At 40.0% G+C, this 22,659-nt stretch overlaps 1 protein-coding gene across 2 annotated transcripts in view; it reads right to left on the bottom strand.

Annotated features, from left to right (window-relative positions):
• LOC135221820 (sodium-coupled monocarboxylate transporter 1-like) overlaps positions 1–22,659 on the bottom strand; it is a 236,468-nt gene that overhangs the window by 64,073 nt on the left and 149,736 nt on the right. For both annotated transcript variants that reach the window (XM_064259717.1, XM_064259718.1), the window contains exons 9-11: positions 18,475–18,629; positions 11,497–11,702; positions 1,835–1,935 (exon numbers count right to left, since the gene is read on the bottom strand). In XM_064259717.1, coding sequence (XP_064115787.1) covers positions 1,835–1,935; positions 11,497–11,702; positions 18,475–18,629 — 462 coding nt within the window. The remainder of the gene's footprint in view (positions 1–1,834; positions 1,936–11,496; positions 11,703–18,474; positions 18,630–22,659) is intronic.

Below are 22,659 nucleotides of genomic sequence, written 5' to 3'. Positions count from 1 at the left end.
CTTTCCGACGACTCCTTTGTAGGCCTACGTCTCTTCCTGCCCTCGGACCAATTAACACACGTTACACATGGTTCGGCTCGGGAGCATTCTCGCCCCCGACACCTTGTATATAGTTCATGTGGATCCACATCCACAAAGGAGCGAAATCCGTCGCATTTACGCCCCTCCAGCCCGGGACACACTCTACGGGCAACCGGGGGGCGCAGCGAAAGCTCCATCTCTTCATCCATTGTTTATGATTAAATGCAATAAACAAAAATGAAAGTACTGTACTTACAATTTCATTCACCACACAAACAAACCAGAAAGAGGGCTGATGAAAACCAAAGCATACGACGAGTAGCGGGCAGAGCGATGACGAACACGTCTTGTCACACCACGGCCGAAAGCAAAAGTGATTTGTTTACCTCACTGCCGCGCGACGATCGGACAAGCAGTTAACTACCGTTCTCCCCTTGTTCGAAGCTTACGACCGTTCCAGCTGCCACTAGCTACTTCCTATTGTTAAAGGACCGATGGTTTGTATTACGTATCGGAACAAATTTTTTTTTTAAGAGAACAAAGCTTTGCGAAGAACATCAGTATCAGATGGCAGGATAAAACAAACATCATCATCAGGGAGATTACAAAATTTCTTTACGCAGATGAGATAATAAAGAAAAAGAAATAGAAATGACTTGGATATGACCTATGCACAAACTGGGGAGAAAAGTATGCGAGATATGTCAGCTGGGGTCTGAGGGCAGCAGATAAGTTGGAAATCCCAGACCTACTTGGATGTGAACCATGAGATGGGAGGCTGGAGAGGTGTTGAGAGTTGTGGAAATTAAAGCAAAAGAGAGAGAGAGATGTCCTTTGCATTGCATGGTGAAATGGAAAAAACGATAATGTGTACTGGACAGCTTGTTTACTTTACAGTAATGTTTACCTTTCATTAAATCTGATAATGTATCAGACCATCAGGGGCCTTGTGTTTGGCAGTGTGATTAGATAAATTTGTAATAACTTCAACTGGTGATAAAATACAGCAGAATTAAACAATACCCAAACCATGTTCCCTACCAATAGTACTGATATCCATAAATTTTATATAATAAAATACTATCTCTGATATCCCAAAATTTTATATAATGAAATACTATCTAAACATGTTAAACATGGTTTTTCCTTATGAAATACTATTTATTTTCTGTAATGTTCTGCATTAATTAAATCACACCACTGCATTAAAGAATTTTTATGGTGTACAGTATACTATAATAATTATACATTTCTGTCTTCAAATGATTGCATCCAAGATTATCTATACAAATCTGGCTTTGGACCATAAAAGCAGACATGATGAGGAAGGGGAAATTACACATACTACTCTGCCTATATTACATCCATTTACTCTCCCTCTGCTTTTATTTCTTCTCTCACTTAGCAGTCCATTTACCATAGGTTCAAGGATGATACCAATATTGTGATGGTGTGGGGTGGTGAAGATAAGCTTGATGGAGGCCTTGTTTTCATAACACACCTTGCCCAATTCTTGTGTTACTGAATTATTCATATATTGTTAAATATTTAATAAATACTTCGTTACATTGCTCTAATATTTTTCTACTTCACATTCTTATATTTTCTTTTTTCCTGTTATAATTCCCCATTTTTCCATAGAATCCTTATTTTCCCTACACTATCAAGACATCAACTGTCAACTTAAAATGAAATGGGAAGTTTGCCAAAACTCCGCTGAATGAAGTCTACTGGCAGCATTGGAGAGTAAAGTAAACAGTTGTCTTTAAAAATATGGTGTTCAGAGACAAAAACCAGAAAGCCATGATCTTACCTGTACAGACTGATACGAAGGAGCTAATAACAAGTGTCAGGATTATACCGATGAAACCACTATAACAGTACGAGATATCATAAAGGTTGTTGTGTTTCCCTCTGAAATTTTATTTAAAAAATAATTCAGAAAAAATGGATATCACATTGCCTCAAAAAATATTGCATAAAATCTAATTGCTTAATAAAGAAAATGATATTGTTATGATACAATAAAGTTTGTTCATACTTACCTGGCAGATATATATATAGCTGTATTTTCTGAAGTCCGACAGAATTTAAAAAACTTCCGACACACGCAGTGGTCGGCCAGGTGGTTAGTACCCATTCCCGCCGCTGGGAGGCGGGTATCAGGAACCATTCCCATTTTCTATTCATAATTTTTATTTCCACTGTCCCCTGAGGGGAGGTGGGTGGGTACTTGATTATATATATCTGCCAGGTAAGTATGAACAAACTTTATTGTATCATAACAATATCATTTTGTTCATGAAACTTACCTGTCAGATATATATATAGCTGAATCCCACCGTTGGAGGTGGGAAGGGACAGAATAGAAGGATTTTGGGAAACAAATGCATGCAGATGATTTACATCTTGGTTCCACCTGTTAGCATAGCCAACTTCGTGATTACTGTCACCCAAGTCTGCTTCTGCTTTACTAGAGTTGCCAGCGAGGTAGAGACCTATAAAGCTGGTGCACTCCAGATGATCTGTCAACGGGGGCGTGACCACAATGTGACTAGACCATATTGACCATACCATGAGGGCTAAGAAGTAAAATATATATATATATAAATATATATATCACCACCTGACCAACCTAGCCAAAGTTAAGGTGTGTTAACTAAGGCTTAAGAGTTAAGAAGTCGCCGTTGTCGGCGACTCAACAACTAAATTAAGAGCTCTTCCTAACCATTTTCTACAGGATAGGATGAGTGGTACTTCTTGCCCCCAAGATTGTGTCTGCAGACACGTATGGCCCTAGCGAGCAGCAGATCTCATATGCCATCTTCACATCTCGCAGGGAGTGTGAAGTGAACACAGAGTTGCTTCGCTAAAACATGGTACTCAGGATGTTGCTGAGTGCCATGCTCTGTTGAAATGCTTCCGAGGCCGCGCCCTCACCTCGTGAGCATTCAGATAAAAAGATTTCAAATCTTTGTGCAAACACAATGAAGGAGCATTTTTGAAAGAACTCCTTAACACTAAAGCCAGGGTGTTCTTCGATATGGGCAAGTCTGGTCTTTTTCGGAACACTGCAGATTGCCCGAATGACTTCGACTTTCTTGAGTTTTATGTAGATAAAACTTGAGAGACCTGACAGGGAACAGGACTCTCTCTGGCTCCTGCCCACTAACTTTTGCCATCCTTGCTTCCAAGCTCCTGGCCCAAGGACAAAACGGGTTTCCATTCTTAGGCCACAACGAAAGGCTTAGAGAGCACACCGCCTTGTGTTCTCTAAAGCCAAAACTTGTGACGATGGCTTAAAATCTCACTAACCCTCTTTGTCGTATCTAGGGTGGTTAGAAGAAGGCCTTCCTGATCACATGCAAGAAGTTAACAGGTAGGAGAGGTTCGAATGCTTTGACATCAAGAACTTCAGACTACGTCTAAGTTCCATATTGAAAGCTTCGATCTGGACATGCACAGTCAGTCCGTCTGTACTAAAGTCAGGTGACCGACCAGTTGACCAGTCAGACGAATCAAGGACAGCAAGGCTGTACCCTGAAGACCATAAGGCACTATTCTTCGCTGAAGGATGAGTGTCTGGACTGCCTGGGCGATTCAATCTAAGCAAACCTTGGGGGGTGTATCAACGCAACCCAACGTCGTCAGCGAATCAACTCCTGACTCGAGCTTCTGGTGCCAGGAGAAAGGAACAAGGAGCAAAAAGGCGATTCAGTCCCGAAGGAAGAATGCCTGACAGTCCAACCTGGTCTCATGTTACACGATCATCGGGGGTGTATAAACGCAACCGACTTCGTCAACAAGAAACTCAGGGCTACTATATGTCGCCTGATCTCGCACGAGTGTCTGACTCCGAGAAAACAGGTGAGACAAAAAGTAGATGGTGAGCGAGTTTCGAGATTCCACAGAACTCAAAGATCGTGAAGGGCCTTGTTGTTTGACAGACGCAAATCTCTGAGCCCAAAAGCCGTCAACAACATATTTGCGTATTCTTTAATAGTTGTGACTGCCAGCTTATCCCATTCTTCAGACGGAAATGGAAGACGGTAATCTTATTCCTGTCAACATCTCGATAGTCTGAACGTTGTCAGACTCAGAGCGGAGAGGTTATAGGTACCTTTCGAGTTAGAGTAGACCGACTCTCTTGGAAAAGGTCCTTGGAAAGTGAACTAGGAAGGATGTGGCCTCTGTGAATCCAGGATCCTGAAGGCCAACATGGGGCGATCAGCGTCATTGTCGCTCCCTGTGACGTCATAAATCCTCATTACATTTCCTAAGCGATTGAAAAAAAAAAGGGAAAAGAGACTAAACATCCATCCCCGTTCAATATCATAGGATGGCGTTTAATGGTACCGATCCCGGATCGAGAAAAAGGGAGCAGAGAAGAAGAAGCCTCTTCGTCCTCAACATATCGAAGAGAAGAATGAAAGGGCGTCCCTAAAGTCTTCACAACTCTCAACATACTTCTAAAGAAAGATTCCACTCGGAAGTCAAAAGTTGCTGCCGTCGATCGAGACGATTCGTACGGACTTTTGCAATCCTGTAACGAACCTCTAGAGGATCGTTACATTCTACGCCTGTTGTTATAATAGGCTCTTTCTCGTAAACTCGAGCAGGGACCGAGAGAAGATACTTCTTAAGATATGAGAGAGCTGTGGAATATCAGAGTTGATGTGGACCACTGGTTCCAAAAACTCGTTTCGAGGACTGGAGGGACGACCGAATTGCATTTACTTCTTTCAGATTAAGATCCAGGACATCTGAAACACTATCCAGATGTCTGGCACCTTCTTTCTATCATGACGCACTGAGAGATGTTCAGAATAATTCCTAGATCTTGAATAATATTTCAGTTTCCCGGTAGGAAAAAACTGTGGTCTGAATTGCAGTCTATTCGGGGAAACAAACTTCTTCAGGAAGGAAATGGTCCCCAGCAAGCTCATCCATTCCCTCCCCGAGTATGCTTACTTCCCTATAAGGCTGCGCTTTGCCTAAGCAGGAGAGCATATAAACGTGCAATGTTGCGGTAGACTCGTAGTTCTATACCGTGCGGTAACGAGCACCGAAAGGATTGAGATAACTCTGTTGAACATAGTAAGGCAAACGAATGCCAACGTTTATCATTCACGTAAGAAATCCCCTCAATCTTAGGCTAAAGTCCGTGATTGTAGGACAGAGATACAGTTAGTCAGTCAATCCCACAGGAGAGACGTAACCGCCAGCACAGAGATACGGTTAGTCAGTCAATCCCGCAGGAGAGAGAGACGTAACCTACCGCGCATGACAGCGCACGATCTGTTACTGGCTCGGTTGGGGAACTTGGACAGTCAGACACAGCAGCAGCCAGCAGCTTACGAACGTCGTCTCTTAACTTTATGTCTGGGTTGCCAGCTACCCTATTCTACGAAGAAATAGGTCCGTTATTTTTTGAGCAAAAAGAGACTCTCAAGCTGGTTTATTTAAGCGAAACAGAAAACGCTAAATATATAGATGCGTTTGTGTCGTCAGAACACTACCATACAACGGTAAAAGATAAATCGGAAACTCCTGGAAGGCTGCAGGGAGTAACGATTAAATGTCCTTAAAATAATAGACAATAGACCTCTCGGTTGCCATCCGAAGAGGTAACTACAGCAAGGGTGTATGACTTGAACCAACCAGTAGTAAAATAACGCAAGGCAAAATATTTTATTATATCACAATAAAGTTTGTTCATACTTACTGGCAGCATATATATAGCTGAATTCGGAAATACAGCTACATACATATCTGACAGGCAAGTTTCATGAACAAAACTTAGAGAATCGAAGCAGACAGCTCAAGCTTCTTATGTTATTGGACATAAGCGTTCATTGACGTAGTCTACAAGTCTATTTCTTGTACGAGTCTGCGAATGACGAATGAGAGCTCTTCCGAATCTTGTCAATAAGAGCTTATTCGCTTACGTAATATCAAGTTAAAGAGATGCTTGTCAATGAGAACTAACCCATTTACGGGACAAAGAGATATTTTGTCAATGAGGGGATACCCACTTACTTGACAAAACGATAGTATATTGTCAATGGGGGAAAGTCACTGAATTGACAAAACGTAATCCAGGAAGTCGAGCATTTTATTTTTTCGATTCCCGTCTCAAACGAGAAAGGGGCAAGAATCCTGTTAAGAGACAGGGCTTACGGCAGGTAGAACAACGATGTTCAATTCGGCAGCGTAGTCCCGACTAGAAACTAACAAAATCTATCATCTGAAAAACCTTTTCAGATGGGCTAAAAAGCTTGCAAAATTATCCTGGGAAGAGGAAGAAACTCTCCAACCAGCTTCCTCTCCCGTATCACAACTAATGCCTGCTAAAGCTTAAAATTTATAGGCAGTATGGCAAAGGAAGTCCTGTCTTGCGCTTTCCTGAAGAGCGTCCTTTTGATGAATGCCTTTGCAAGAATCCTACTGAACGTCGCCGAGACGACGAGCCTTTACATAACCCGTAACTGCCTTATCGCAAAGTCTTGACTGCGGTAGAGAAAACAAGATCTTCCCTTGAGCTTTCCTTAACTCCATCCACCTTTGCGAAAAGCAATATAATATTGACAGAGACCTCTTGAATTCACGAAACCCGAGGTCTTGCTGGGTTTCGAAGACGAAGTTGTCTGTTCACTTTAAGCTTCCTCCGAAGCACTGCTTACTTCACATTCTTGAGGCTCAAATCTTAAACAAGAGCTTGAAGTCTGAAGAGTTCAACAGAAACGTTCAGCCAGGAGACAAACCTGGTGTGCGCTGGCGCGCGCTCGGCGTCCATTTGCGAGGACGCTCGGCGTCCTGGCGCGCGCTCGGCGTCCACTGGCGAGGACGCTCAGCGTCCACTGGCGCGCGCCTGGCGTCCATCCAGCGTCCCGTTCAAGCCGAGCGTCAAAAGAAGCGTGCAGAAAAGCGTCACGCTCCTGACAGGCGTCAAAACAAGCAAGAGAAACTGCCTTCTTTTTCATATTTCTCGGTGGAAAGACGTACACGTGATCAGGCGACGTTCGCCTTCTTACTTCTCACTGAAACGCATAACGAGAGAGTGAGGGGACGTGAAGCGTCCTCTTCTATAAAGCTTCTATTTAGAGGGCGCGAGTCCTTCGAGATTCGTGCACGTGCACGATCTTCCGCAGCCTGGCGCAGCCTGGGAAACGTCAACAGGTCCTACCGAAGGGACGCCAGATCGATGTGGGTTCCCCGTAACCCTCCTTCGGCTTTCGACATGCCCTCTCCCTAGTCCTGGGAGTCCGACAGAGGTCCAGGCCTAGAGGCGTTATGGGGCGGATCTGACGTTCCCTCCTGACGAGAGAGAGGACGTGAAGCGTCCTCTTCTCTAAAGCTTCTTAGAGGGCGCGAGTCCTTCTGAGAGCTCCAACCCTTGCACGGGGAGGACGCCTCGGAGGACGAGAAGCAATCCTTCAGGATTCGTGCACGTGCACGAACTTTGGCAGTCTGGGGATTTTCATCAGAAACTGCCGAAGGCACGCCAGATCGGTGGGGGTTCCTCGTAACCCTCCTTCGGCTTTCGACATGCCCTCTCCCTGTGGTCCTGGGAGTCCGACAGAGGTCTAGACCTAGAGGCGTTATAAGGCCGATCTGACGCACCCTCCACTACACAAGGGGCACTATCACTGCACTTAGCCACTTCACTATTGCTCTCTAAAGCAAGCACTTTCGATTCTAAGTTACGAATCGAAAGAGTATAAGAGAAAAGGGCAATAACCTCTACAGACACTGTTTTAGGGCCCGAAGGCAACATTACAGGGTTAGGAGTAACAATAACAGAAGTAGCACCCTTCACAACAATGAAGGAGAGCGATCACCTCTCGCAGACATATTCATAACCCGTAGGCCATACTATAGGGTTAGGCAAAATAAAGTCTACAGGAAGGTTAGCAGGTTCACTACCCTGACTTTTGTTTACTGATTAATTGCGTACATACGAATCATACTTTTTCCTTACGGAATTAGACATGTTTACTGATTAATTGCGTACATACGAATCATACGTCTTCCTTACGGAATAGACAAAGTCTCACACTCCTTACATGACAAATCTCAACAAAGAAGATAGACCCAAACCCCTCGTGCATACCAAGTGCGGATCTACCGAAGCTTTCGGTAGCCACACCCTATCTTTGCAGACAACACCCTCTGAAACTAGCCTAACTAGATTCAGATATCTTATGCAAAAATGAATCAAATTCAAATCAATTTAAGATAGCGTATGCCTAGCCACAAATCCAAGTAAATATATCAAAAGACAATTAGGATACTTAGCGGCAATGAAGTTTCCAAAATCCTAAGACGGAGGTACTGAAAACAGGTGTTTTCAGCACCGGCGACAGAAAAATTATGAATAGAAAATGGGAATGGTTCCTGATACCCGCCTCCCAGCGGCGGGAATGGGTACTAACCACCTGGCCGACCACTGCGTGTGTCGGAAGTTTTTTAAATTCTGTCGGACTTCAGAAAATACAGCTATATATATATCTGACAGGTAAGTTTCATGAACAAAACATCATTTTCATACAAACCTTAATCATAATTAGCCATGATATATACGTACTGCTGAATTCCCCAAACACACAACTGTGAATTCTTAAAGAGAAGAGAAGAATTGCTAGAAAATCAACCATACAGCAATACTATGGTATATACGTACATGTAAACCTCTGACCCATCAAGAGACAGCTATCCTCAATCTTTATGCATCACCTTGAAATTATACAAACTTCAATTGTTTCATAACAAACCCACCAATTACAATTATACAAAATGGAAATCATCGGCTGGAATTTGTGCACAAATTTCCGTATTTAGGTCACATTATCACGGACAACCTAAAAGATATGGCAGACAGTGAACAAAGGTGTCATAAACTATGTGCAACTGGCAAAATGATTGCAAGGAGGTTTGCCTTCCGTCACCGAGATGCGAAACTGCTGCTCTTTCACTCATATTGCTGCAGTATTTATGGGTGTCCCCTCTGGACAAACTATACCCAAGAGACCATGAGACATATCACTGTTATGCACAATGACATAGAAAACTGCCTGGACAACTTAAAAATCACTGTAAGGCGAACAGTGTCCAGTCTGATACCCCGAGTGAGAAACAACAGCAATTCATTCATACAAAGCATCCTAAGGAGTGAAGCAAGAAGAAAATCTAAATTGTGGGAAAGATGGGAAAAGGAGGCCATTGTTCCCTAAATGACTTAATCTCTGTATTGGCAAGGTGTCATCTGCAGAATCTGTAATTATTATCATATTCATATGGTTACTATTATTAGTGGTATTTCACTTTTTCATTATTACTATGAATATTATCAAGTTAGTTTTTCTAAATTCAATTTTTGTATTTTGCCCTCTGGACATGACTACTGTAACCACCTAAGGTCTCTAGTTGGAATTTAAGTTATATAATCTGTGCACTAACTATAACAAGTCTCAATGCATTTTTTCCCTCCAATATTATTATTGTTAATACCAGTATTTTGATTACGTACTTTCTTTTATACTACATCAGCAATTTTGTGGACATTGCCATTTATTCATTTTTTATCATGCTATTTCATGTATCAAGATTATGTATGTTACCGTCTGTATTTAGTATATTCCATGTATATGGCCCTAAGCTGAAATAAAGGATAGAGGGTGAGAAAAAGATCCTCAGCGAGAGAGATTCTGGTGAGGACTGTTAAGTCAAGAACCAAAGGTCTGAGTAAAATTAAAGGCTACCAGAAAAAAACCACATTTGGGATGGAAGCAGTTGTTTGTATTGTTCATGAAATCAACAAATATGCAAGAATCAACTAAGCAATTGTTTGTATCATGTTTACATCAACAATTGATCACGACCCCACTAATTTCTCAACTAAATTTCATAAACTTGGAAAACATTAGTTCATGTCTCCATGATGAATGACGAATGAACAAAAAAATTACAAGAGAGAAGAGGAGAAAGAATATGAATTTATCCATTTGGTAAAACTAAGTAAAGGTACTTTCATATCCCTACTCTTCAGGATGGCCAATTTATTAAGATTCCATTTACTTATACATAACAGTCAAGAGAGCCATGTCTTCATGTTTTCACTATATAATACGTACTTACATGAAGCATACAGTATGCTATTCATAACCTGATTAACCCTACAATTTGGTACTGCAAGTAATATGAAAAGCATCATAATAACAGTATTATGAAGCATTACATTATCTGACTGCAGGAAGATATTTCTAGACACTCATAGGGCTTGCCTAAGGAAAGTGTCCCCATGAAGGGTACAAACTAAAGGAAATTAAATTAAAGAAATTGGATAGGTACCCAAGCAAGAGCAGATTGAAGGGAAGATGTGACAAGTAAAAGGCATAAAATCATGTAGCTTCACACAAATGGACACTGCAAAGAAACCTTAAATAACATCTAGCAAGCACCATATGGAACGCAAAGTATAGTAAAAAGAACAGACTTATGACAATACAGAGAACACTGACAGAAGAAAGGGGGAAGAAACATAAAATGGACAAAAATGGAATAAATGTCCTCTACCAAGTATATCTAAGAGAAAAAATGCACCATTGCGTGGGAGGTTGGGGCATACATACATCCATTTGAGGGATATATACTAGTCTTTACATATACACATTAAATGACACATTTATGTCAACACTAAGTAATGCTGCACATTTTTATGAATAAATTAATCAGACATATTCGAAAAGGCATTTACACCTTGATCAACTCTCAAGTTAATATCTTTGTGAAGAACCTTTGAGTTCTTCTGAGCTAAAACCCAGTATAGCATCTTAAACAATATACAAATTCTGTTAATCTCATAAGACTACTAGCCTCTGAACTGAATACAGGTACTATCCTACTTACAACCAAATTTGGTTCCGACCCACTGGTTGTAAGTCAGAATGGATGTAAGTCGAACCTTAGAAAGTGGCCAACATACTGGGTAGGGTTACTATCAAACCTTTGCTATATAAGTGCGTACTTAGTACTGTAATGTAATGTACAATCATTATTTCAATCTTTTTACCATAATGTACTTCTACTAATACATTTTAATCATTTATGTAATAGTATATATTACGTACAATCAGGCATTGAGTTACAATGGGGTTAGGTTCTTGCATGCATGTCAGAAGTCGATTCTTACGTAAATTGGTTTGCAATTCAGTCTACAGTACAGTTAATACCAAATGATGCTGCAGATAGGGCAGGGTAACTCAAACTGATGCTGCCTGAGTGATGAGAGTTCTCATGCCTGAGTGATGAGAGTTCTCATGAGATGGCACAGTGCCAAGTAACTCAATGGTCAACTGTCTGAAGTAAGGTTGTAAGTACGAGTGGTCGTATGTCGAGTAGGTTGTAAGTCGGATAGTACCTGTACTATTATATAACAGACCAACAACAAATGCATACAGTATTTCTATCACCTACATTGGAGGAAAAGCAATATTTGATGACGGTGGAACTGGCATAAGGTCTATGCCACTAGAAGTTGCATTTTGAAATGTCTCACTGTTTCCATCACATCCACTAACAGAAAGAGGGAGAGTTGTGGGATTTCCCCCTCCACGTAGAAATTTGCCAATGATGAGCCATACATTAATCATAAATGAAGCCACAAATCCGACAGCTGCTCCCTGAAAAAAGAATGTTATCCATTAACAAAACATATAATAAGCAATGATTAGCACTGTGATTTTAATAACATCTCCTACTGAATTCAGCAAGGACAAGTATCAAAGAATATACTTTTCCAATGCAAAATAATCAATATTTGAAGTTCTTTTATGAAAAATGCAATAATAATGCAGTTTACATAGTTTTCAATGCACCCAAAGCATCAAAAGTAAGGTTTTCTTAGGATTTTTCATGAAGTTCCGGCTTACGATGATTTTCGGCTTACGAAGCGTCTCAAGAGCAAAACCGCCGTCGTAACCCGGGGACTGCCTGTACCAGTATAAAATTCATAAGGCTAAGCAAAAAAAAAAAAAAAAAAAAAAAAAAAAAAAAAAAAAAAAAAAAAAAAAAAAAAAAAAAAAACTGTCAGAGCCAATAATCTTCTCTATTAATTCTCTAAAGGATTACTTGAAAAAAATTATACGTATCATCATTAGTTGTCAAAATGAACCATATAGTACTATAGTCCGACAGATCTAAACTGATAGATTGTTTACTTCCTTGAGAAAAACCCTGTTGCCAGTTCTCTCTTAACCTTTAAATCGTCCCCTTCTCAAGTCCTCAGCCATCTCCCAACGAGGCAATATTTGGGACAGAACCTAATGAAACTGACCGTATAAATGCTAATCCGTAAACTCGATCCCTATTCTATTTGGTTATTACTTTTTAGACTATTTATTTTTATATTTGTTATGACTTATACCCTTATATTTTGCTTATTACATATTTTATATGATGATGTTTTTCATTAAAAGTAATAAATATCAGCAATTGCATTCAGTATGTATGTCTTATGACATTTTCTTATAATCTTGCCAGTAAATTACTTCTATTTATTCTTTTTTATTATTTGAATTTTCCGTCTGCCATACTATCCATTTCCTAAACAAGTTTGTAATATTTTGGATTTCACTGCTCTTCATTTTAGGTTTCCCCCTCATTCTAATTAATCAAGTTATGATTTACTTGAAATTCATTTCCTTTTTCACTCACGGTCTAATGTGTGTAACAATTTTTACTTTTTATAAGGTTGTTGCACATAAACTCATCATTGGGAGAAAAAAAAATTATTTACAATAATTATCGCAAGAATTGTAATAATATGATTCTATACAAAATGTACATTACGAAGAATCTTCGTCGTCAGATGATCTTACTTTAATAACAGCTATCCTTTGCAGCATCGCCTGTTTGCAAGTTTTCGGAATGCTTAACTGCATTTGCCCGTTTCACAGCGTGCTTTTTGTAGGAATAAATTAATTTTCCTACTGACTATTGTTAAAGCAAGAAGTCATTCTTTTTGGCGCTAGAGTTCTCAGGTAGACCAGGCGGTGGGGCTTATACAAAGGGTAGCTTAAGAGATAATTCCTTAAAACTTCATAGTTTAATAGGCTTGGCCCACCTGTCAAAGGTAACAGGAAAAGTGGCAACGTTTTTTGAAACATCTGTCACGTTTATAAATGCGATTTCTCATTTTATTTACAAATAAAATTATAATCACAATATGTGAACGCTCAAGTCCAGCAAAACATGCTAAAAACTTTAAACTATCAATTTATTAATTCATGTGTTATAAAGTAAGGTATTTAAAACTGGAAACTGGTAAATGTGGCAACAGGGTTTTTACCCAAAGACGAAAACAATCTATCAGTTTAGATCTGTCGAACTATAGTATAGCATGATGAGGAAGATGCACATATTAAACAAATGAAAAAACTGCAAATTTTCAAGAAGTTGGCTTAGCTGTTGTTTATTATTAATACTTTAACAAACAGCCAAGTTAATATGCTCAACTCTCATGAAGCTGATGCAAGGCGCTTGTTCTTACTGAATATATTAGTACAGTATACTATATCCTATATACTAAGATATACTGTAATAATATACGTATATACTGTAACTCTTGAAAAATTAAAAAATTGGAAAAACTGAAAATGTTTTTTCTGAAAAAGTTGAATATCAAATAACCATACATTAGATGAGTGTGACTAATTCAAAGACGGTATACTCTTACATCCATTTAATTTTTCGGGGTGGGAGGGGGTGGGGGGGGGGGGGGGGGGGGGGGGGGGGGGGGTGATGAACAAAATTCAACACAGTTGCTTAAATCTATTATAATTTTTTTTAATTCATCATAATTTATTGTCACCTGTAGTTTCGATTGTGCCCGAAGCAGCCAATTGTCGAGGTAAAGGGAAATCTTGATTCAAATTAAATGAAGCCACTTTGCTAGGGGAGCCAGAACTCTGAACACTTGGGGAGCCATCTAAAGACCGAAGGACAGGGTGCAAAACTGAAACACCCTGCCTTAGAGGACAAACCTGAGGGCCTTCCTTGAGTCTGGATGGATTGGGACATGGAAGCAGGCACCCTGCACGTCGATGGACGACATCCAATCTCCCTGGCAAATGGATGACAGGACTTTCTGGTTTGTCTCCATGTTGACTTTTGTCTTGAATGAAGACACTGAGAGCACTAACATCCAAGATGGGCCCCAACGCCTTGGGAACAACGAACAGCGATTGCAAAAGCTTGGATAATAAACGTCCTTTACTATCGCTATGGCCTCTTTCTTGATGAGAGCCAAAACCTTGTTTACAAGGGCCAAAAACTTCTTTGACCCTGAGGAGTAGAGCTGTCAATACAACAGGTGTGTTGACTAAGAGCAGTTTCTTTGAAAAGGGAATGATGCAACCCTCTTTCAGGACATGGACTATCCACAGCTCTATGCCCTTCTCCTTCCAACACTCCCAGAATAAACAAAGCCTGGCTCCGACTCGAGTATGGAGAACGACTTCCTCACTTGCAAGAGGACAATCTTGAAGAGGACTTCTTAATAGAACATGCCATGAAACACATGAAACAGACACTCCCTCTAGATCTAGGATATGCCCTTTGCTTGCTCTGAAAGGGCTGCAACTGAGCATGAAGAAGCTGTCTGGCAATAACTGCAGGAGCCTCCCTTGGGCACCTGAACGACCGTGACAACAAATCTTGCATACTACTTTTATTTTGCAGATCAGAAGCAATAGTACTCAGTACCACAGCTTGAGGGAAAAAGATGACGTCTATCTAAGGGATAATAGAGAAAAGCTGATCTGTGTGATGGAGTAACTCCCTTAGTTATAAACAGGAACCATAGTTCTCATTTCTTGAGGATCCCTAAGGCATAAAGGGAGGCCAACACTTGGGAGCCATCCCTGATTCCCTTGTCAATACAAAGATAGAACTCCCAGCCAGTCTGAGGAGTACATAATCATCGGGTGACATGGGGCAGTCTTTAACCCTTAGGAGCCGGGATTATAAATATAGATATGCAACACCCCATGCCAGCAAAACTTTGAGGTCGGCAAATTTAAAAAAAAAAAAAAAAAAAAAAAAACAACAACAAACAAACAAACAAACCACATCAATGGAAAGAGGAAGATATGCAAATGCACTTGGTGAAAGAAAAAAAATTCTAAAAATTTTTCCCTACCTTCCATGAGAAGTTGAAAATGACTATATTTACAACCCCTTGTGGGGCCTATTTTACAAGACAATCGTAAATTTTACCAACAACGTAATTATGCTTTTTCAATTAAATAATTTTAGTTTATTTTATAAAATTATAATTATAGCTCACACAACATCAAAACAGATGAATAAAATCAGCACCAAATTTTTAGGATATTTGTTGAAAAATATTTACGTAAATTTACAGAGAATGAAGATTCAGTAACTTTTTTTATTTGTAGTACATGTTTTTCCTAATACTTCTTTGCACTTTTCTTTGCACAATTACATTTACAACTGATATGCTATCGTAAAACACAAGAACAAAAACCAACAGCAACCCCTTGGTATATTCATAAGCAAATTTACAAAAATACATCATGTGAGACAGAACGCAGTACATTCTCCCTTCAAGTCAGAAGCAGATTGCCTGACTCATGATATTAGTCAGTGTATAAGTTGCTATTAGTAAATCTATGGGCAATGGAAGATTTGGCACCTCTTTACAGCCCGCTTCTTTCAAAATCAATGGCGCATACTATTGTTTATCTACAGGATCAATCCATCTGCCACCCCAAATCTGTTATGTATTACTACTCCCGAGGAGCAATCTGTCCATTAAGGGTTAATCTTGTGCGCCCTGACACCAACAGCCAAGTCTAAGAAGCTCATTACTTCAAAACTTTGAGGAGATTCTTCAGAAGGTGAGCTGGTTACGATGCTAAAAACATGACCTTCGCAGAGGTAAAAGCTGACCTCCAGGAAGAATCTACCAATCCTGAGAAGTCCCCCTGGGAGGAGGAAGAAATTCCCAGGGAACGCACTTCTCCTGTTATATAGCATATGAAAGTTATCTTCTGGATAACCTAGAGGGAGGGAAGCTAATGGCAGTAGTTCTGTTCTCTCTTCTCTGCGAGCCATCCATCTACGTACTTCATTGAGGGCCTTCTTCACTGACGATGGAAGTACCATCTTCGGTAACCTGGAGGATGTAGAGGGTTGCATTCCCATGAAAAAAGCAAATGCAGGTAAAGGTAAAAAGAAGTGGCCAGCAGAAATCTCAGTAAAGGGGCGTATGCAGACAAGTCTCCAGATCCCCTATGGCTTCTTCATCAGAGGAGACTATCCTGGGGATAGAGTTAAATCCACAGGCACCCGAGTAGCCAAGGAGCCTTGTGAGTAAGCACAAAATGCTGTCTAGCTTACTCTGAATGGGATTAACACAAGGTTCCACAACAGTGTGCTCCTGAAGAAGTGAAGACAATCCTACAGAAGCAGGAGGGCACAAACATGCTACATCAACTAAAGCCAATGAAGCTGAAGCATGAGCCACAGGAATAGAATTAATATCTGGGTGCTTGGGAGTCAATGGGTGCCTGGCTCACTCTGGACAATAAGGTGCTACTGGGCACTCAGGGGCTGCTGGAAACTTGGTCACTGAAGGCAGCATGGGCGCTTCAGAGTTCTAATTAACAAGGGTGCTCTAAAGGAGGAGCAAGGTGCTCAGCTGCTTGACGAAGATCTGAAGAAGTAACAATCCTGGGGCAACTATGATGAGATTTGGGAGCTGAGGGAGCATCAACACTTCTTCACAGGCTCTGAAGGAGGGGGCGACAAATCTACCACGTCTCTTCCAAGGGTGAGACTTGTCCACAAAGTGCCAGTCTCTTACAGGAAGAATCCTCTGAGCTAGACAAACTATGCATATCCAAAGAGAGACCTTTCCAATGGCTCTTGGTTGCAACGCAGGATATGTCAACAGATTGAACCAAGGGGGCAACTGTCCGTGGGCAGACCCCCACTGACATTTCTTGGGATATCAGTTTGACTCCTCCCCAGTTTAGGGGAGTATGCCATGGACCTTTGCCTACAATAGGTGGGACAAGCAGCCACCTCCTCCACCAACACTTCACTGACACTTCGCGCTACAGGGCGCTCCGACACATTCACTTTGTCCATCAGGACTTTCACTGATGAACAAATTTGTTCCAAATTTTGCTTCAAGACTGGCAATGGGGTTGGGATCGAAAGTGTGGGAGCCAGATGCAGGAGAAGGTGGAACAGTTATAGAACTGCAAACAAGGGGCAATGAAACAATAGGAACACAAGACTCAGATTTGACATCAGAAGATTCCTGGCTAGCTACTGATTTACTAGTCCCCGCGCTAGTAATTGCCTTCCTTTTCCAATCTCTAGCCAATTTCTTCAAATGAGATTCTAAGGCTTTCAATATCCTATCATCCCAGTCATTACATTCTGAACAAGTCAAATGAACAAACCTGTCCACATCTGTGTACATCATGTGCAAGTCATAAGATTCCTTAGTTAGGCATTTATTGCAGCCTTCAATGCAATACCTAAAGTAAGAAGAATTTGAGTCCAATATCGTCAAAATAGGTAGTCAAATTAGGGACAAAAAGTCAAAATCAATAATAAGGTCTCTAGAGAGACCCTATCACCCTCTAAATAATGCTGAATCGGCTAACAAATGAAAATACTTCATCAACTGCGATGAAAAGCAACCAGAAACGTCAAAAATTCCAAAATAAAGCTGCAGCCAACAACTGGTACTTTAAAGCCATCAGCTGGCAGAAACAAACTGAGCTCCCTTTGCCAAGTTGTTCCTCTCTTTCCCCCAAAGTCGGCAGGGTCATCGTTGCACACCTAAAACAATAAACTAACGCGACCCGCAGTTTCAAAATTCTAGCTGCCGGGCGAGTGAAAACTCTTAGCAGCTAAGTAATTACTGGATAAGTTACTTACATATATAAAAAAGATTCAGTCATTGAAGCTAATTAACATAGTCATTAATTAGCAGCAGGTAGGAGAGGGTACTACTGCCCTATCTCCTGACTTAACCTTCATTGATCCTTCAATACAGACAGCTGCAGACACAGTTACGAGGTGGGATAATGATAAATGACTTGAGGTATGTATATCTAAGAAAAAGTAAATATATTTGAGAGGCTGTCAGGTTTGTGAATTTGAAAGGAGTTACAAATAATTACGTACATCTACTACAAACACAATGCCACATGCTACAAATACCATTACATATTTGGATGAACTGTCGGTGAAATTTTGTATGATGCTTCAAGGTACTACTTAGCATTATTCATTCCCCAGCAGCAATCTAATCAGAGCATAGCAATTTTAAGTACTGTGCTTATATAAAAGCGAAGGATAAAAGCCTTAGGTTACATGCTTTAAAACTATAAAATTCTGCAAATTAATTACCTTTCTATTAACCCATGGTGTGCATATACCTGCAAGGAACAGTCCTCCCAGTGGACCTTTAAGAGCACTCATGATGCTGTAAGCAACCATGAAAATAGTTCCTAGATGACCAACTAGCATACCCAGAGCAATGGCTGCAACTCCTGTTACTCCAGCTGAAAAAACAGGGCATAAAATGGTAATGGTTTATTAATTAAAGAAGTCAGGAGAAAATTCATCCAAAATCTATCTACGGTACACATGTAGTACTAGAAAAGAAGTCACTGCTTTTTGTAATGCTAAATATAGTAAATGCTTTGGTAACTTAAATATAGTAAATGCTTTGTTTAGTTACCATAAACTCCACAGGCTTGGATTTAAATTCCTTTCTTAAGAATACAATTGAGATCTTTGAAAAACTTTTGTTTAGGAATTTTTATTTTGTTAAATAGATTATTATTAATATTCATTAATCATCACACGATTGAACCATATCAACCATGAAAATGTCTGTCTATTTTCTAGCATCTGGATGCAATATTTCTCCACTATTACTTTGTTTTTAATGTGAACTTCCAACTACTGTACTTATAAGAATACTACATTTGTAAATCAAGCAAAAATTAATTTGTAAGACCATCAATACTTTAAGAGAAACATATATAATACTGTGCATTTCAGGCCTGTTTAACTGATTTTCATAGATAAAATCTTACCATACATCGAATATGGATCGTATTTTGGAAATAGCTATTTGAAACCACGGCCAAACTGGCAAAAATATGCAGCAATATGAATAATTAAGGCACTTATCAGAGTAAATCAAAGAAATTTAAAGGGAAACAGCTAAATTTAGGAAGCAACCAGAAAGGGGCTAGTTGTGATGTAAACTGGTTCTAGGACAATTGAACCAATGGACAATTTAAGAAACATCTTTCTAAGAAACATTCGGTTTAAAAAATCAAGAATTATTGTGATTGCTGTAGGAAAAGAAATTATGATACAAAAATATAAACCAGCTGATATAATTACATACAGTGCACTACAGTACCTCCTATTTACACGATCAGCATATTAGCTATTGCACACAAAAACAAGAGCTTATCTAGTTCACCTCTACACAGCAAGTTGCTATGTGAGTTTGATGCACATACTTGCTAGTGGGTGCATTGCACCTATGTACTAAAGCATTCTGGTGCTGAACAGTGATGTCCTTCAGACACTTTCACATGGTTGGGTGCACACATTGTGGAACCATTCACAACAATTTGTGGGGTTTGGAGCACATTCTTCTGCATCCTAGAAGTGGTTCCAAAGTTTGATAGGGTAACAGGGATCCCATCGACTTCCACCAATCTGCATGCCTCGAATGTAAGTGGACTCAAAATATGCCACCACTTCTTCAAATTCTGGCTCTTGAGGAAGGGTGAGGACAAATTCTTCAAAAGCTGGTATGACATCATCTTCAGGCACAAATGCTAAAGCCAGCAGACACTTCATGAGCACTGAAAAGTCGCTGTCATTTTCATATCTAGCCTTTTGACCGACACTGGCAATTTTTCATATAACGCACTGACCAAGATGAAAAAAAAAAAAAAAAAAACAGCCGGAGATGGAGGTGGAGGGAACTTTTTTCCAAAGGTGTTGATGGCCACAGTTTCAAAATCTGTGAGGGCTTTTCCAGACTGTAGACCAAGCATAAGCAAGAGAAGTATGTAAATCATCCTTTTGTAGGTGGCTTGGGTTTTGTTAGGAAGAAGGAAGTAAATACAGGGAGGCTAGTTGCTGCCAATTTTGGTGTGTATGGTATAAAGTTGATAGAACAAAATGGATGGAGTTTCAAACTGGTTCAGTTGTCTGGTCATTATGTAAACTGTAACATCTGACGTAATGGCAGGGTTCCCAGTACGTAGATACCAATCCAGTGGTCCTAAGTGCAATTCTTGGCTCAGCCAATGCGGAATCAGAGGAATTTATTTCTGGTGATAGAAGTTAATTTCTTAATATAATGTGGTTGGGATTCAACAACAAGCTGTAAGCCCCGTTGCTAGGTGACCAATTGGTTCCTAGCCACGTAGAAATATCTAATCCTTATGGCCAGCCCTAGGAGAGCTGTTAATCAGCTCAGTGGTCTGGTAAAACTAAGATATACTCAACCCTGTACATCGTAGAAACACAAATATTGGACCCTCTTGTACAATAAGCAATATTACCTTGAAAACTGAATGAATGAGTAACTTCAAATCCATACAAAAATAAATAAATAAATAAAACTGGGAATACATAGACTCACTGATAACCACTCAACAACCTAACAACAAACTGTGTCAGTTTCAAGTACTAAATGAATCAAGTATCTAGAAACAACAAAACTGACAAAGGCACACAAATAAAATAATGAAGTGAGCATTGTGTGGTATACCAAGCACTGTGGATTTATTATATAATTGATCAAGCATTAAGGAAGTTAAGGTTAGAACACTTGTATTATGTTACATTCATTTAGCAGGACTAAGCAGGTACATGTGAGCTGGAGCCTTTGAGACAACATGAAGCAACAGAAACTCCACGGTAACAATGATTTTCATTGAATGTGTTTAAGATTTGGCGCTTATTTCAAGTTAAAGGAAATGTGAATGGCACCATGGAACTACTACACAATTAATATTCTCATTTCCTGCCCATTCCCTTATTGTACTCCACTCTCATTGAAAAGATGAGAGAGAGAGAGAGAGAGAGAGAGAGAGAGAGAGAGAGAGAGAGAGAGAGAGAGAGAGAGAGAGAGAGAGAGAGAGAGAGAGAGAGTGTGTGTGTAGGGTATTACCAACATTGAGTCTTCATTCATCAAGTACATGGGCGGAGTGTCTAGTAAAGTACGTCATACTATAGTATGTATCAATTAGTGGGAACAAATTCAATAATCACGTTTTACTAGCCTCTTTCTATGAGCCTGCTACATTTAGTTAAGCTTCCCTTTAAATTTCGTTGATAAGTGCCTTAATTATCAACATTAGACATCACTGCATATTTTTGCCAATAGGTTGTGGCTTCAAATAGCTATATCCAAAATAGGATCCATATTCAATGCTTTGGCAAGATTTTATCAACAAAAATCAATTACACATGACCCTGAAATGCACAGTAGACACTAAGGGATTTTAAACAGGGAGAAGTTACATAGCCCAAGATCTCAAAGACCGAGATGGTTCAAATTTGTGATGAGAAGGGATGATGAGCAGTAATTATGGAACCAAAAGCAGAAAAGGCACATCAAGGCAAAGTTTTACACAGAAACATCGATGTTTATAATAACTTAGAATTCCATCATCTTATCTTCTGACATTCCTTGATATGAAAAAGTCTCAAAATACGTTGATCTACTTTCAAACTTCAGGTATCATACCTCAAAAGTCTATCTATCTTTCATTTATGCTAATCACTTCATCAATCAATTCAGCACGCTCTTCCACAAAAAAAAAATGATATTGTTAAACTACAATAAAGTTTTGTACATACTTACCTGGCAGATATATACTTAGCTATAGTCTCCGACGTTCCCGACAGAATTTCAAATCTCGCGGCACACGCGACAGGTAGGTCAGGTGGTCTACCTTACCCCGCCGCTGGGTGGCGGATGTACGAACCACTCCCGTAAGCTTGTCAGATTTTTCTCTTCCACCTGTCTCCTGAGGGGAGGATGGGTGGGCCATTAATCTTTGTATATATCTGCAGGTAAGTATGTACAAAACTTTATTGTAGTTTAACAATATCATTTTTGTACATGAACTTCCCTGACAGATATAAACTTAGCTGATTGGCACCCTTGGTGGAGGGTAAGAGACAGCTCAATAATACAGGTAAGACGGGAAACAACTAATGTTGTAGGATATAAAAACCTTGGTTCTCACCTTTTCAGGATGAAGACTTCATAGATACTATCTCTGAGTCTGCATTGCCTGGAGAGCTACAGCTAGGACGTGACCTGATGCTGAAAGACTCTCGGATCTACCACTGGGATATGTGATCCCCTATTGTGGTAGAATCCAAGTCGGATGCTGTTAGAGGGACCTTGTCCGCTTACCTAACAGAATCCTTACCCACTACTCTGCAAGGAGCCAAAACCCACCAGACCACCTAACCAAAATACAAAGGGTTAATATTACGACAAAAAGAGGTGCCTCCTGCAACCTCTTTCAGACAACCAAA

This window comes from Macrobrachium nipponense, chromosome 3 (assembly GCF_015104395.2).
Source record: "Macrobrachium nipponense isolate FS-2020 chromosome 3, ASM1510439v2, whole genome shotgun sequence".
Lineage (NCBI taxonomy): Eukaryota > Metazoa > Arthropoda > Malacostraca > Decapoda > Palaemonidae > Macrobrachium > Macrobrachium nipponense.
Note: the sequence above shows the minus strand (reverse complement) of the source record. Positions and strands in the feature narration are given on the sequence as shown.